This window comes from Cuculus canorus, unplaced genomic scaffold, assembly GCF_017976375.1.
Source record: "Cuculus canorus isolate bCucCan1 unplaced genomic scaffold, bCucCan1.pri scaffold_111_arrow_ctg1, whole genome shotgun sequence".
Classification (NCBI taxonomy): Eukaryota; Metazoa; Chordata; class Aves; order Cuculiformes; family Cuculidae; genus Cuculus; species Cuculus canorus.
The window spans coordinates 10,259-27,708 of NW_026527757.1; the positions used below are offsets into that span (position 1 = coordinate 10,259).

The 17,450-nt window shown below is 53.4% G+C and overlaps 1 protein-coding gene and 1 pseudogene across 1 annotated transcript; both read left to right on the forward strand.

The window, feature by feature from the left end:
• The first annotated feature begins 5,901 nt into the window (after positions 1–5,901).
• LOC128850598 (olfactory receptor 14A16-like) lies at positions 5,902–6,819 on the forward strand. The gene has a single exon (XM_054055556.1). The coding sequence runs from the start codon at positions 5,902–5,904 to the stop codon at positions 6,817–6,819; it is 918 nt and encodes a 305-aa protein (XP_053911531.1).
• Positions 6,820–8,161: 1,342 nt separating this feature from the next.
• On the forward strand, positions 8,162–9,095 carry LOC128850594 (olfactory receptor 14A16-like; annotated as a pseudogene).
• Positions 9,096–17,450: the final 8,355 nt, after the last annotated feature.

Here is a 17,450-nt window from a genome sequence, read left to right on the forward strand (position 1 = left end):
TTGTGTTGATTTTCAGTTTGGATTATGTTGCATTTTATATTTTCTTTTTCACATATTACACTTTTTAGCTCAACCCACATGGAGCAGCATGGAGCGATATGGGGAGAGACATGGTCGAATGAGGAGTGCCCTGAGGAGATGGACCTGGGCACCTGGACGCTTGCTTGACCTCACTCATGAGAGACCTCCACCAATCTCATGCCCTTTCAAAGCAGATTTTCCAAAGAACTATTGATCTTCTCCTGGAACTTCCTCAGCCTGGAGAGGAGAAGGCTTCAGGGACACCTTACAGCAGCCTTCCAGTACCTGAAGGGAGTCACCAAGAAGGCTGGGGAGGGTCTCTTTACAAGGGCATGGAGGGATAGGACAAGGGGGAATGGCTTTAAATTTGAAGTGGGAAGATTCAGATTAGACATTAGGAAGAAATTCTTCACAAAGAAGGTGGAGAGGCTCTGGCCCAGGTTGCCCAGGGAAGCTGTGGATGCCCCCTCCCTGGAGGTGCTCAAGGTGAGGTTGGATGGGGCCTGGTCCAGTGGAATGTGTCCCTGCCCATAGCGAGGAACTGGGTGGACTTTAAGGTCGCTTCAACCAAAACCAGTCTATGATTCTGAAAAGCATTGAAATAAACTAAAATTTTCATTTTTTTTAGGTTCACTTTAAAATCTTCCTCTTTGACAACACTGAGAATGACTCCAAGGAGCTGTACAAGGCTTGAAAACCTGAAGAAATCTCCAGGAAGACAAAGAGCTCGTTAAGGCTTTCTGTATTTTAATGAGACCCAGGGTGGATTTGCTGATGAGTCCTTGAACCTCAGCTCCTTAGAAGAGACTGAAGAAACATCTCAAGAAGTCAACACCAGAACTCAGAGTATCTTGAAGTCTTAATTGGTCTCAGTGAGAACAGTTCCTGACAAAGCCTCCCCAGGGACTCGTTAGAGCAGAGAATTGGAGGCCATGATTGCAGGCAGGCAAAGGTGCTGTGCAGGCAGCTGTGATGCTGAGGAAAGCCTGGGTTTGCTTGATGAAGCAGAATGGCCAAGGCCTGACCCCCAGCCCTGGGCAGGCAGATCTCACTTGGACCACAATGACATTGGTGTCATGAACATTCTCACATGGCCGAATCAAGTTGGGAGCAGTTATTTCATGTAATTCCAAATACAGGCCTGTAGAGTTATGGGAGATGCCAAGGCTCTCACATATCTCCGTGGAGGTGTAGAAGAGTTGGGTCATAGATGGGCAGGGTCATAAAAGTGTTAGGTCATAGAAAAGTGACAGAAAACGTGAGTTTGAGAAGAGTCATGTGATGGAAGGGTTGAGTCATAGAGGAGTAACAGAAGAGTGCAGTCATAGAAGGTTCGTAGAAATGTTGCATTATAGAATTCTCATAGCAGAACTGGGTCATAGATGATTCAGGTCATCGAGTATTGAGGCCATGGAAGAGTCGATTCATTGAAGTGTGAGTTTATTTGGGTGTTAGAAATGTTTGGTCATAGAAGGGTCACAAAAGGGTTGGTTTAGAGAAGGGTTGGGTAATAGAAGAGTCCTAGAACAGCCAGGTCATGGTAGGATCTGGTCACAGAAGGTTCCTACAAGAGTCAGGTCATGGAAAGTAGCATCATAGAACAGTCAGACCACAGTCATGTCATAGAATGAAGTGTTGTGTCATAGAAGGCTCGAGTTATGGAAGGGCCTGGTCATATAAGAGATGGGTCACAGAAGAGTTGAGTTATAGACGTGTCAGGTAAAGAGGAGTAAGAGAAGATTTCAGTCATAGGAGGTTGATAGAAATTTCGGGTGATAGAAATCTCAGGTCATAAAATTTTCAGGTAATAGAAGCATTGAGTCATAGAAGCATGAGCATTTATTTGGATGACAGAAGAGTTTGGTGATAGAAGGGTCATTGAAGTGTCAGGTCATAGAAAGGTCAGCTCATAAATGGATTGGCTCATAGATTATTCAGGTCCTAGAGGAGTCAGGTCCTAGAAAGTCATAGAAGGATCATAGAAAAACTGGGTCATAGAAGGGTTGATTCATAGAAGGCTCGAGTTTCAGAAGAGTTGGGTCATAGAGGGTTCATAGAAGAGTGGAGTGGTAGAAGAGTTGGTTCATAGAAGAGATGGTTTATAGAAGGGTCATAAAATATTTGGGTCATGGAAGATTCGAGTCATAGAAGCATGAGAGTTTAGTCAGGAAAAGGAAGGATCAGGTCATAGAAATGTCTTAGAAGAGTCAGGTCATAGAAGAGTTGGGTCATGAATTATTTGCATCATAGAGGAGTTGACTCAGAGTCAGGTCATAGAAGAGTCATAGAGAAATCAGGTTATAGAAAGCCATAGAAGAGTCAGAGAAGAGTTTGGTCATAGAATGCTTGAGTCATAGAAGACACGTGTTATAGGAGTGTTGGGTTATAGAAGGCTCCTGGAATAGCTGGATCGCAGAAGGGTAGGGTCCTAGAAGTGTTGGGTCACTGAAGTGTGAGAGGTCCCATAAAAGGGACACAGAAGAGTCGGGATATGGAAGACTCGAGTCATAAAAGAGTCATAGAAGGGTCATATAGGCATCAGATCATTGAAGAGTCATTAGAGGAGGGAGGTCATAAATGGCTCAGGTCACAGAAAGGCTGGGTCATAGAAGGCACAGCTCCTGTAAGCGTCTGGTCATAGAGGAGTCGGGTCAGAGAAGTATCAGGTCATAAGTGTTGGGTCATAGAAGGGCTGTGTCATAGCAGGATGGTGGGACACAATGTACCCAAGGGAAACCCAGTCCCCTTCTCTTTCAGACATCCAGAAATGGAATCAGAGGGGACAAGATCTGAGGGATAGCCTTTAGCTTCCCTGTTCATCCACTGACCATTTCTGAAACAAACATAAAATATTGTGATTTTACTGTTCCTGAAGCAGCAAACACTCATCATGGGGCCCTTGAATGGCCTTTCAAGTTGAGACCGACTCTCAGCCTGGACCCTTGCTGAGCTTGGAGGATGCTGTCCTTAGAGACCATCTGTCCTGAGCTGTGTGACCATGTCCCAGATCTGCCTCCCACAGGAACGGCTCCAGCTCCTCCTGCCTGTGCCCCTGGCTGAGGGCATTGCTGCCCATTTGCCCTGCAGCTGTGGCACCAGGCAAGCTCATCCCTGCCATGAGGATACCTGGGACCACGCGTCCAAGACCCCGTGTGTGCAAAGGCTTTGCCTGGAACAGAATCATGGCTGGGACAGAAGAGTGCTGAATGTCTTTCTAGTCCCGGGCCAAAAGATCCACAATGAATTACCTAAATTCACTCAGTGGAATACATTCTCCCAGCCTGGAGAAATGAGATCATGTTCCTGGTGTCCTGTCTAATGAAAAGACAAACATGAAGTGACTCTTGTGCCCAGTTATTTTTGTAATAGGAGCAATGACAGTGCAGGACAGAAGTGTCTCTGCCAGCTGAGGGAGGGAAGATGAGGGATGGCTTCAGGCTGTTTCTCAGCAGGTTCCCCTGGAGCCCCAGGGACACCTGGAGGGAGCCCCGAGGGGGCAGAGAAAGGGCTGCCTTGGGCTGCTCCTCTGCTGCTGAGCTGGGCTGGGCTCCTGGCACGGAGGGAGCTGGTGGCAAGTGGGCAGCGCTACAAAGAGCCATCTCTGGGCAGGAGCAGCTCCTCTGCAAAGCCCAGCAGGGCTGAGGGCACTGCCTGCAGGCAGCGAGGGCAGAGGAGGGAGGCACAGAGAGGGGAAAGGCAGCGTGGGGTGGGAGGAAAGAGGAGGCTTCATTTGGAGAAAATCTTCACAGTCCTTCTCCAGGTGAGTCTCTGGGTGCAGGACAATGCAGGTGCTGTTCCTGGAAGGATCTCCTAAAGCCAACACAGCCACAGCCTGTGGGATCTGTCAGGAGGGCTCTTGCTGTTTCTCCAGCAGAGAGAAAAACAGAGTGAGTGCTCAGCCTGCCCGGGGAGTTCCCCATGGAGGGACAGAGAGAAGGTATGGGGGGAAGAAGCACCTCCTGGCAGGAGAGGGTCTTTCTGCTTTCAGGAGGTGCTGTGTGAGTCAGGGCTGCTCACAGCTCCAAATGCCTTCAGGATATTTCTAAGAGGATATTCTAAAGGGAAGATCAGGGCAGAGATTACATTAAAGATAAGGAACTCTCCTGAGTTTGCCTTTTCACTTTCCTGCCCTTGGGGAATTGCAGTGGAAAAGTGGAAAAATAAAGTCTGTCATGATTGAAGAAATGAGGGAGACCCTTAAGCTGTGTCCTTGAGTGGTCAGTAGGTCTGATAGGAGCCTCCAAAAGTGTCTCCAGCTGCTCCTCTGCCCACGGACACCACCAGCATCACCTCTGCTGGACCCACCAGGCTCAGTCTGTGCTGTCCTTTTCTGCTTATAAACAAGACCCTGTGCCCAGCTTTACCCGGCAAACAGGCAGGATTGTGTAGGGCCAGGGGAGAGCAGAGAGGGTCAGATGGGGTCTGTGAGCACTGACAGGGAGAAGGCATGGACAGGGAAACACCTCCAGGAGGAAAATCTCCAGCGGAAGGCATTCGATCATGGAATGAGAGGAGAATAAATACAGAGATGTAGTGGGAGGGAGAATTCAGAGAGCTCTGTGTGCTCCCCTCCAGGGCAGCCCCTTCCTCTGAGCAAGCCCCCTTGCCTCCTCTCCCACCCAGCAAAGCCTCTGCCCTCAGGGCTCTGGGCTCCAGGGCTGAACCCCCTCCTCTGCAGCCACAGCTCCAGTGCCCTCTCCAGAGCCCAGGGGCTGAGAGCAACTGCCCGGCAAGGTTGGTGTCTGGGAGGGGGCGAGCACAGCTGGGGAAGGGGAACGCTGTCTGTGTGCCCGGCTGCCTCTGCCCTGGCCTCTCGCAGACAGACCCTCACTCTCTTTCTCCCTCTTTCTCCCCTTGTCTCTGGTCTTGTTATTTTTCCCTTATTCTCCCTGCCAGGCTCTCTGGGGATGGGAGTTGCAGAGTCAGGCACTGATCTTCTGTGGGGCTGTGGGCAGTGCATTCCTCAGGAATTAGCAGACTATTCTGTACTGACAGATCATCATCAGTACACTTGGCTTTCCTTGAGGTTTCCTCCCAAGGCACTGAGCAGCTCTCCAGGATGCAAACCTGTCCTATCACATCTTTGTGTTACCTGAATATCTGTGGAAAAGCACAGAGATGCTGCAGCCAAGGAAATGCTGTTGGGTTTGTGAAATGAGCTGTGTGTGTCCTGGGCTGAAAGTGGAATGCTGAGACCTTGGGAAAGGGTTGGACACTCAGTGCTTGGCAGTGGGTTTGTCTCCTTTTAGAAGATCCTCATGGGTTTGAAGGTGAATATGAAAGTGTAATTAATCTGTCTCTGAAAGGCAGAAGCCCAGGGCAGCAGGAACAAGAGCGAGGGACAGAGCAGCTCCCCTCCCTCTGCACTGAGCCACAGGCAATGCTCTCACCTCACAGGACTCCCTCTGCTCTCCCTGAGTGCAGCAGAGACACTGAGGGGTTCTGACATCCAAGAACACTGCCCAGGGTGGCAGAAGGAGCTGTATAAACCCAAACCTCTCAGCCTCCCTTCTGCCCTCTCAGTTCCTCATCCCTGGCAGTGCAGATGCTGACAGGCCCTTCTGCACCAGGAGCAGTTCCCCAGGACAAAGCAGAACCCCAGCAGTGTCCCCTGTCCCCACCGTCCCCATCACCCCCTGCTGCAGAGCAGGGCTGAGTCCTGGCAGCCAGCGGGCAGAGGCCCTGCTCCTCCCGGCTCATTCAGCCGGCACCAAGCAGGGCTCCAGGCTCGGAACTGAAGGAAAGGCTGTGAGAAAACGGACAGGGTGTGAGCAGCAGGGGAGGGGAATGAGAAATGGCTTTGATTTGTCTCAGAGAAGTCTCCCCTAACTTGTCCCTGCCCTTTCCCTTCTGACAGTGCCCCATGACCAGAGGCAGCAGATGTCCAACAGCAGCTCCATCACACAGTTCCTCCTCCTGGCATTCGCAGACACACGGGAGCTGCAGCTCTTGCACTTCTGGCTCTTCCTGGGCATCTACCTGGCTGCCCTCCTGGGCAACGGCCTCATCATCACCACCATCACCTGTGACCACCACCTCCACACCCCCATGTACTTCTTCCTCCTCAACCTCTCTGTTCTAGACCTGGGCTCCATCTCCACCACTGTCCCCAAATCCATGGCCAATTCTCTCTGGGACACAAGGGCCATTTCCTACTTGGGATGTGCGACACAGATATTTTTTTTCTTTTCCTGTGCTACAGCAGAGTTTTATCTCCTCACTGTCATGTCCTACGACCGCTACGTTGCCATCTGCAAACCCCTGCACTACGGGACCCTCCTGGGCAGCAGAGCTTGTGTCCACATGGCAGCAGCTGCCTGGGGCGCTGCGTTTCTCAATGCTCTGCTGCACACGGCCAATACATTTTCCCTGTCCCTCTGCCAGGGCAATGTTGTGGATCAGTTCTTCTGTGAAATCCCACAGATCCTCAAGCTCTCCTGCTTAGATTCTGATCTCAAGGAAGATGGGCTTCTTGTAGTCACTGCGTTTTTTGGTTTTGGTTGTTTTGTTTTCATTGTGGTGTCCTATGTTCAGATCTTCAGGGCTGTGCTGAGGATCCCCTCTGAGCAGGGACAGCACAAAGCCTTTTCTATGTGCCTCCCTCATCTGGCCGTGGTCTCCCTTTTTCTCAGCACCTCGTTTTTTGCTTACCTGAAGCCCCAATCAATCTCTTCTCCATCCCTGGACCTGGTGGTTACTGTTCTCTACTCATTGGTGCCTCCTGTAGTAAACCCCCTCATCTACAGCTTGAGGAACCAGGAGCTCAAAGATGCTCTTAAAAAGCTATGTAACTGCTGATTGCAGTTTCTGAGAATTTAAAACTCTCCCCTCTTATGGTTGTATGTCTCAATGTCTCTTCAGCCAACTCTTTCATTGTGTTTATATCTGTCCTTTTCATTTCTTGGTCTCAAAGTGTTCTTGTATGGACAGTCCCTGCAAAGGCTGACAGCTTTAGATGCAGTTTGCACTTAGTATACAGAAGAGGAGAGTGGTTTATGGTTTACTGAAATACATCACATTTAATTTTTTAGTCTATTTATTTTTCACAGCAAGGAAAGCAAACCTTCTGCACCTGCGCACAGCCAGTTCTCTGAGAAACCCAGTGAACTTAGTTCATTCAGTTGGCACCACTCAGTTTGCAGCCAGTCACAAGTGGTATCCCCAGGGCTCCATGTTGGGGCCAGTTCTTTCTAATATCTTTATCCATCACCTGGATGAGGGAATTGAGTGCTCCCTCAGTCAGTTTGCACACCAAGTTCAGTGGGAGTGTTGATGTGCTTAAAGGCAGGAAGGCTCTGCAGAGGGACTTGGACCGACTGAATCCGTGGCCTGAGGTCACTCGTGTGAGGTTTGACAAGGTCAAGTGCTGTGTCCTGCACTTTGGTCACAACATCCCCAGGCAATGCTCCAGGCTTGGGGAAGAGAGGCTGGAAAAATGCCTGACAAAAAAGGATCCTGTGTGTGCTGGTCGACAGCAGCTGAATTTGAGGCAGCAGTAGGCAAGATTCCAACAGCATCCTGGCTTGGATCAGAAAGAGCGTTGCTAGAAGGAGCAGGGAAGTAATCACGTCCCTGTGCTTGGTGCTGGTGAGGCCACACCTTGAATTCTGTGTTCAGTTTTGGACTCCTCACTGCAAGAAGGACATTGAGGGGCTGCAATGTCTCCAGAGAAGGAGAATGGATTGGGAAGGGTCTGGAGAACAAGTTTTATGAGGAGCAGCTGAGGGACCTGGGACTTTTTAGCCTGGGGAGGACTGAGGGAACACTCTGCTTATGATTCTATGAATGTCATACTTAGTGTAAAACCGAGGGATCATGAAGGTCAAGCTCTTTGATTGCTGATGTCCAGCGAGGACCTCATCTGTCTCTTTTCCCCTGCTACCAGATCCATGAGTCCCTGAATCCAGTCACGCAGTCCAGCTCCCTCCTGCCACTTAGTCCAGCCAGAGACCTTTCCCAATGCCTGTTCTGCAGCATCTGTGGTGACGTGGTCATTGTGGAGGGGGCAGGAAATTTCTTATATTTGTACATGTTTTACTATTTTCTTATTACTAGCATTTTTTTTTCATTATTATTGTTTCATTAAAGCTATTTAGTTTCAGTTTCCAACCCACAAGTCTTTTTCTCTTATTTCCACCAGATGTCCAACAGCAGCTCCATCACCCAGTTCCTCCTCCTGGCATTCACAGACACACGGGAGCTGCAGCTCTTGCACTTCTGGCTCTTCCTGGGCATCTACCTGGCTGCCCTCCTGGGCAACGGCCTCATCATCACCACCATCGCCTGTGACCACCACCTCCACACCCCCATGTACTTCTTCCTCCTCAACCTCTCCATCCTCGATGTGGGCTTCATCTCCACCACTGTCCCCAAATCAATGGCCAATTCCCTCTGGGACAACAGAGCCATTTCCTACAGAGGATGTGTGGTCCAACTCTTTGTTTTATTCTTTTTCATTTCAACAGATAACCCTTCTCACGGTCATGTCCTACGACCGCTACGTTGCCATCTGCAAACCCCTGCACTACGGGACCCTCCTGGGCAGCAGAGCTTGTGTCCACATGGCAGCAGCTGCCTGGGGCGCTGGGTTTCTCTATGCTCTGCTGCACACGGCCAATACATTTTCCCTGCCCCTCTGCCAGGGCAATGCTGTGGACCAGTTCTTCTGTGAAATCCCACACATCCTCAAGCTCTCCTGCTCACACTCCTACTTGAGGGAGGTTGGGCTTCTTGTGGTTGGTGTCTGTTTATCTTTTGGCTGTTTTGTTTTCATTGTGGTGTCCTATGTGCAGATCTTCAGGGCGGTGCTGAGGATCCCCTCTGAGCAGGGACGGCACAAAGCCTTTTCCATGTGCCTCCCTCACCTGGCCGTGGTCTCCCTGATTGTCAGCACTGGTCTGATTGCCTACTTGAAACCTCCATCCACCTCCTGCCCTTCCCTGGACCTCGTGGTGTCATTTCTGTATGCGGTGGTGCCTCCGGCAGTGAACCCCCTCATCTACAGCTTAAGGAATCAGGAGTTCAAGGATGCCGTAGGCAAACTGCCCCAAAGGACGCTGTCTCACCGACAATAACCTGCCTGCCCTTATCGACACATTTCCCAAAGTTGATCTCAGGCCAGGAGTCTGCTGGTTTCCGTTGTGATATCCCTACTCAGAGATAATCTTCTGGGTTTATGCTACTTGTCTTGAAGTTTGTTCAGGTGATGTCTGACCCTTCCATAGAATTGTGTCAGATGTGGCCTGTCCAATCAGAGCTCGTCAATAAAAGGGCATCTCCCAGCTGTGGTGCTTGAAGGTTGAGAATTTCCCCTAGAAACGTGCTGCCAATAGATGCCAATAACTAGTTTTTTGGTGGTTTTTTGTTTGTTTGTTTGTTTTTTTGGTTTTTTTTTCAAAAGAGTCTTTTCTCCATGGGTTCTCCCTGTGATTGGGTTTAAGCTCATGGTACCATTGGGTTCCACTGAACCAAAGCTCTGTATTTCAAGACTCTCTTCCTGGTGTCCAGTGGCGGTGGAGTTTGCATATGGGCTCCCAATTACCTCCTTCAGCTACTTCACGTACGACAGGACTGGTGGCACATACAAGTCTCTCTCAGAAATGAATTTGGAGGGGTGAGGAGAGGATGGGGACTCATAATCTGCCCTGGGCTGGGAGTGATTGGAGACTCCGAAGGTGAAATACCCGCAAAGGTGATGTCCCCCTAAAGTAAATCCTGAATCCTGGTGTCCACAAACAAGGACTCTGAAGCGCTGTGGGAGTGAGTGGGGAACCAGCAGGCAGCGGGAAGGGAGACCAGAGAGATGTGGGAGCTGCCTGAGGAGGCCCAGGGCGCTCGTGCTGTCCTGGGCAGTGGGGGCAGAGAAGAGGTCAAATGCAGCTGAGGCTGAGGAAAACCTACAATGTGAGTGCAGGAGAGCCTGGGAGTGCCTGGCCTGCGCTTCCTTTAGTCCTTCTTGCAAGCAGCAGCCCTGGGGCTGATGGGCAGCGTGAGAGCCCTCTCTGCCTCTTGGGAGCTGCTGTGCCCTTCCGAGGGGCTGTGGCTGTGGGTGAACGGCCAGAGCTCTGCAGCCCCATTGGATGGGCAGTGCCATGGGGCCAGCCCAGACTGGGCTGCTTCATTGCTCTGGGCTGTTGGAGAGGACAGGGCAGGTGGGGAGAGGCTGGGCTGGAAAGAGCCCAGGAGAGGAAAACACCAGCGTGGAGCCGAGCTGTGAGTGTGCAGGTGAGGGCACCCAGCAGGTGCTCACGGTGCAGAGCCAGCTGGGATGGTGAAGGAAGCAAGGACCAACGGTGCAAAAGAGACGGACCCGGTCTGCGCTGTGTTCTCTGGAGACTGTGAGAAAGCTGCTCCAGGGAAACCATCCCAGATGGGTCCCACGACCCAGACATTTCCATATGTGGCTGAACATCCCATGCCTGAAGAGGGACTTTTACTGCATGGTCACCTCTGTCCTCCTCCTTTGCTCACTGATACCCAACTCCACCACTGTTATCAATAAAAAGGGAACCCATTTCCTACTGACATTTCTCGCACCCCAGTCCCACAGCTCTCGCCACTGCTGGGCTCTCAGCCAAACCCTTTCTCACACAGCTCCAAACACATCAGGGGCTCATGGCCTTGTCTCATCCAACACGGAGAACGTCCATGGATTGGGATCCCCCAGCTGCCCTGGGGCCTTGCTCAGTGTTTCCCCCTGAAAGGTTTCTCAAAGCCCATCTCTCTCAGCCTCTCCTTGTCCATAATGTGCTCCAGGCCCAACCATCCTTCTGGGGTGGGCAGGACTCGCTCCAGGCTGGGCAGGGTCTTCCTTGTGCTGGGAGCCCCGTCCTGGACACAGCAGCCCTGATGTGTCCTGTGGTGGGTTAACCTTGTCCAGCAGACGGACCCCCCCCAGCTGCTCCCTCCCTGCCCGGAACCAACGGGACAGAGGGAGAGAGTGAACCAGAAGAGCTCATGGGCCGAGGGAGAGCGAAGGAGGTCAGGGACCGTCACTGGCACTGGCACAGACGTGGGGACTTGCCGAAGGCCGTTTAATTTATTGCCTGTTAAAAAGGTTCCGCTTGTGAGAAACAAAGTCTGAAAGGCTGTTGCCATCCCACCTTCTCCCAGCTCATGGGTCAGGAGGAAGGGAAGGAGACTGTCACTGGCAAAGATGTGTGGACTGACGGAAGGTCACCCAACGCAGGTGTAGGACCACGCGCCCCGGCAGCGCCCTGCGAACAGGCAGGTTTGTGCAGGGCAGTGCCCAGAGGCCGCGACGGGGCCTGAGAGCGGTGAAAGGCTCGGGCAGAGAAACGCCTCCTGTGAGGAAAGTCTCCAGGCAGGAGGGATAGGAGCAGCCAATGAGAGGAAACTACAACTGTACCCTAAACCCGAGGCTTTGAGACCTAAACAGAGGCTCCCACCCCCCGCGATTGGCCCGGAGCGCAGGGAGGCTAAAAAGCTAAAAAGGAGCTTTCTGCCAAGAAAAAATTGGGGGTTTGGACCTTCAAAATGAAACTATGGAGCCTAAAAGAGGCTCTGGGTAATCAAAGACAGGTTAGAACCCGAGAAATGATGATTTCAGCCCCAAGTGTGAGGCAGGGGTCTCCTAGGGAGGTGCTGGGACCGTGCTGGGGACACAGGGCTTGGGGACGAGGACACAGCCGAGGGGACACCGGGGCAGATGGGGACAGTCCAAAAGCCACCATGGGTGATGGTGACCCGTCTCCCACCCCCTCGCAGTGGAGGCCCCACCTCCCCCCCAGCCCCAGCAGTGGTGGTGCTGGAACCATTGTGACCTCACAACCCACCACGGCGTGAGGTCCAGCCGGCGCAGCCACAGCGGGGCAGTTCCTGACCAGACAGTGACTGGAAAGGAGCACGAAGCCTTGGACGAGCCTCCAAGCTCACACCACGTCTTTCTCTCACACCACAGCGGCCCCACGGTGCTGAGGCATCTCCCTTAAGCTCATCTCTCCCCATCCCCAAATTCTTTCATCCCTCAGGATGGCAGAAAGAGCCCCCAGTGGCCCCATATTGGCCTGGGAGGAGGTGGGAGCAGCTCCAGGAGAGAAACTCCAGGCTGGAGCCCTACGAGGTGACCACGACCTGGCAACTGCAGCCCGGTGAGTGAGGGCTGGGAAGGGTTGGGGCTTGGAGAACAAGTCTTACGAGGGACCTGGGGTTGTTCAACCTGGAGAAAACGAGGCTGAGAGAAGACCTCATCACTGTCTACAACTGCCTGAAAGGAGGTTGTGGAGGGTTGGCTGTTGGTCTCTTGGCCCAAGTGATAGGACAAGAGGGGATGGCCTCAAGGTGCACCAGGGCAGGTTCAGATGGGACATCAGGAGATATTTCTTCACCAAAAGGGTTCTCAGGCACCAGAATGGCTCCCAGGGAGGTGGTGGAGTCACCATCCCTGGAGGGGTTTAGAAGCTGGGGAGATGAAGTGCTCTCGGATCTGGTTTAGTAGTGGTTAGGTATGGCTGGACTTGATCCCCAAGGTCTTTTGGCCTCCGTCCTCAGCCATGCTGTGTTTAAAGCCCTTCTCCCTGTCTTGGAAGCTTGTTGGCGAGGATGCTGTGTCCCACCAACTCATCTGTGTTTGCTCTCATCTCTGCAGATGAGAAGCCACCAGAGGGGGATGCAGAGGCCCCAGAGCTCCAGAAAGGAGAGGATTCCGGGAGCATCTCATTGCCATCTGGGATCAAGAACAGCAGACGGAGTCGCTCCTTGGACTCTCTTCCACGGCATCACAGTGAGAACTCTGTGAGTAGAACCTGTGGGGTTGGTTTGGCCTCACTGTCTCTGGGGAGAAGGTTCCTGCTGTCCCCAACAGGGGATAATCCATGGGCAGCACCCCAGTGTCCCAGCAGCAGCTCCAGTCCTCCTGGCCACCAGCGAGCCCTGGTGTCCTGTAGGGCCAATAGATGGTGTCCACGAGACCAACCTTCCTCCTGCTGCCCTGAGGACCTTCTGCTCTCATCTTCTGCCCTGCAGAAACTTCAACCTGTGCTTCCCTGTGGTCTCTGCTGCCGGGCATCTCTTGGAAGAGCCCTTTGCACTGCTTGGCCAAGCAGCACCATCAGGGTGCTCTGTGTGATGCTTCTTCCCTCCCATAGGTGCCTGGAGAATGCCTCCAGCTGACAGAGGTTCTCCTCGAGGCCATTGAGAACTTGGCAGCAGATGACTTCCTTTTGACGCAGAGGGGAAGAAACGTCATGGAGGTGGTCCTGATGGACCCTGAATCTTGGCTGACCGATGTAAGTTCCCTGGGGCTGGATTGTCCTGCCCGTGAGACCTTTCAGGCCTGGTTCTTCTTCCCTCCTTCACTTACCCAGCTCTTATGGGGGCAGAGGGGTGGGAAGGGCAGCAGTTGCAGTAGATGCATGGGACATGGATGCTCTCCAGTGGCCGCAGCATCCTCACCTGTGTCCTTTCCAGGTGCCAAATATCATGAGGTACATCCACAAAACAGCAGACTACATAAACACGGAGGATTCCTGCCAGCTCCTGGTCTGCCTCCTTCACCTGCTGATCCTGTGGAAACCCAGGGAAGCAGTCAGGAGCCTCTTGGAGATCTCACCAACGTGTGACAGGTACCAGCCATGCCACTGTGGAGAGCTGGCCAAGCCCAAGCCATGCCACCACGCTCCTCCAAGCCCCATGGAGAACCTCCCTCAGCCCCACAATTGATGGAGGTGGGATGGGAAAGGGCTGCAGCTCCACCAAGGCGTGGAGGAGCTGCACCAGCCATGGAACCGTGGTGACGGCAGCACAGCTAAACCTGCGCTCTGGGTCTGCAGGACTGCCCGGACCATGTGGGAGGTGATGATCTCACTGCCCGACACGTTGGTGAACGTATTGGAGGAGCTGCTGGAAGTGCCTGAGGACCAGCACAGGGACTTCAACATTGACATGGAGGTCATCATGACCTTGATGGTGAGTGACCATGACTTGCAGTGCTCTGCTTCCCTCCCGCTGTATCCCCTGCGTGGCTCTGCAACCTGCACCGCTGCAGCAAGTTCAGAAGAAGCAGCAGAGCAGTTCTTGGTGGGAGGAATATCTTTAGCACCTCCTGAGGTGGCTTCAAGCCTGAGGAGAAGATACCCTCTCCACCACCACCTTGTCCTCATCACAGTGCATGCCACGCTACACCTCCTGCAGCTCTCCCCATGCTCTGTCTTGCAGCGCCTGGCCTCCGGGAAAGTGGGCACCAAGGGCTTTGCTGTCCTCTACAAAGCCCAGAGGTTCCTGAGGACATCGAACCCCATGATGCTCTCATTTGCACTTCGAGCCCTCCTCATCCTGTCAGGCAACCATGAGATGGTGAGAAACCAGTGGAGCTGTGTTGGAACCCAGTGGAGAAACCAGTGGAGTGTGGTGAAAAACAGTGGAGAAATCAGTGGATCTGTGTTGGAACCCAGTGGGGTGTGGTGGAAACCAGTGGAGTGTGGTGGAAACCAGTGGAGCTGTGGTGGAACCCAGTGGAGTGTGGTGGAACCCAGTGGAATGTGGTGGAAACCAGTGGAGTGTGGTGAAACCCGTGGAGCTGTGGCCTGGGGTGTTGGGAATGTGCTCCTTGGCTTGAGCTGGAGGTCAGGGTGGTGGGTGATGTCTCCACTCACCCTTCCTGCTCTGGAGTTGTTGGAGGGTTCCTGGAGGGCCTCCAGCCACAAATACATGTGGACCTTCAGGAGGGTCAGAAAGGGGGTGGCTCAGCAGTGGACGCGGCTCTCCTGCTCTCCCTTCCCTTTCTCAAGCTCTTCCTCCATCTCTATTATCATCCACCGTCCGCCAGGAGGTTCCTCAGCCGCTCCCATCCCACCTGAAGGGAAGCCAGATGGGAGGCTGGTGGCATCTTGGCCAGCGTGGTCTTTGCCCCCTACCCAAGAAGGAAATGGTTTTCCACAGGCCAGAAAGATGCCGGTCCTGCTGCCGGACATCATGGAGTACCTGCAGGACGCCAACAAGGGTGTCAAGACGAAGGCCTTGCAGCTCATCAAGAATGTGATGGATTCCATGACGACGGAGGAGGCCAAGTCCATCACTCTGACACTGCTGGAGAAGCTCCTGCCCCTCTTTGATGACGTAAGGAGCTGTGGGATCCTCAGCCCTGCAGGACATGGGCAGGAGGACCCTCCTCGCTTCTCCCATGGGGTCCTACAGGTCTCTGGGTCATTCAGCCATAGCCTGTCCCAAAGCCCTGGGGCTGGAGATCCAGCCTCGGGGTGTCCACCCTCGCATTGTCCACGCTAACGCCCTCGCTCGTGTCATGGAGAGGCTGTGGATGAATGGGGGAAGAGTGGGTAGAAAGCTGCCTGGGGGAGAAGGACCTGGGGGTGATGGGGGACAGTGGTGGAACATGAGCCAGCAGTGGACCAGGTGGTCAAGAAGGCCAATGGCATCTTGGCTTGTGTTGAATGGACCCTTCCTAAGTTCGTGGATGACACTGAGCTGGGAGGAAGGGTCGATCTCCTTGAGGGGAGGGAGGTTCTGCAGAAGGACCTGGACAGGCTGCATAGATGGGGTGAGGCCAACAGGATGAGGTTCAACAAGGCCAAGTGCCAGGTCCTGCGCTTGGGCCACAACAACCCCGAGTAGCTCCAGGCATGGGCAAGAGTGGCTGGAAAGCTGCCTGGAGGAGAAGGACCTGGGGATGTTCGTTGACAGCGGCTGAACACGAGCCAGCAGAGGCCCAGGTGGCCAAGAAGGCCAATAGCATCTTGGCTTGGTTCAGAAACAGCATGGCCAGCAGGTCCAGGGAGCTTCTTCTGCCCCTGGACGCAGCACTGGTGAGGCCACACCTCAAATCCTGGGTTGAGTTTTGGGTCCTGCATTACAAGAAGGACATTGAGGTCCTGGAGAGCATCCAGAGAAGAGCACCAAAGCTGGTGAAGGGGCTGGAGAACAAGTCTTACGAGGAGCAGCTGAAGGACCTTGGGTTGTTTAGCCTGGAGAAGAGGAGGCTGAGGGGAGACCTTATTGCTCTCTACAGTGACCTGAAAGGAGGTTGTAGAGAGGAGGGTGCTGGGCTCTTCTCCCAAGTGACAGGGGACAGGACAAGGGGGAATGGCCTCAAGCTGCACCAGGGGAGGTTCAGGCTGGACATCAGGAAGAAAAGGGTCCTCAGGCACTGGCAGAGTCTGCCCAGGGAGGGGGTGGAGTCCCCATCCCTGGAGATCTTTAAAAGACGGGTAGATGAGGTGCTCAGGGATGTGGTTTAGTGGCAGGTAGGAATGGTTGGACTCGAATGATCTAAGAGGTCTTTTCCAACCTGGTGATTCCATGAATCCCGTGTCCTCCCTCGCAGGAGCACAGTGAGGTGCGCCAGCTCTCCATCGTCCTCTTTGGAGACACCGTGAAGGCTGTGGGGTGGAGACACAAGAAGAAGATGAAGAAGATCGTGAAGAGGGCCCTGCTCCCACTGTTCCTCCGCATGAACGACCTGATGGGGACAGTGGCCAAGGTGCGACAACCAGGGTGGTGGAGAGGGGTGTGTGGACACCACCAGGGTGGTCCTGGTGTGCAGGGTAAGGGTTGGTGGACATCAGTTTGGGAATGTGTGTCTCCAGGGTCCCACCGCTCTTGTGCCCAAGACCCCTAGGGCTTTGGGACAAGGTCTGCCCTTCATTCCCAGGGATGAAGTCCCGCTCCTCACACTCTCCTTGCTCTGGGATGGTGACCTCGGTGTACACCGAGGGGGGGCACACGTCCAGGGCAAGGAGACCCAGCTTGTTCTCCAGCTGGGAGAGCAGTGGGAAGGGAGATGGAGCCATAGAGGACCCATCCTGCATCTCAGGATCAACTCTCATCCCACCCAGAGCGTGGGATGAAGGAGCAGAGCAGCCAATGTCCTGCTGGAGGGTGAGCCAGCAGAGGCCCAGGTGGCAAAGGTGGCCAATAGCATCTTGGCTTGGAGCAGAAACAGTGTGGCCAGAAGGTCCAGGGAGGTTCTTCTGCCCCTGGACTCATCACCGGTGAGGCCACACCATCAATCCTGCATTCAGTTTTGGGTCCTGCACCACAAGAAGGACAGTGAGGTCCTAGGGAGCCTCCAGAGAAGAGCAGCAAAGCTGGTGAAGGGCCTGGAGAACAAGGAGAGCAGCTGAGGGACCTGGGGTTGTTTAGCCTGGAGAAGAGGAGGCTGAGGGGAGACCTCACCACTGTCCCAAACTTCCTGAAAAGAGGTTGTGTGGAGGTCTGGTCTCTTCTCCCAAGTGATAGGACCAGAAGGGATGGACTCACGCTGCACCAGGGCAGGTTCAGATGGGACACCAGGCAAAACTTCTTCCCCAAAAGGGTTCTCAGGAGCCAGAACGTCTCTCAAGGAGCTGGTGGAGTCACCATTCCTGGAGATGTTTAAAGATGGGGAGATGAAGTGCTCAGAGATCTGGTTTAGTGGTGGACAGGTACGGTTGGACTTGGTCTCTGAGGTCTTTTCC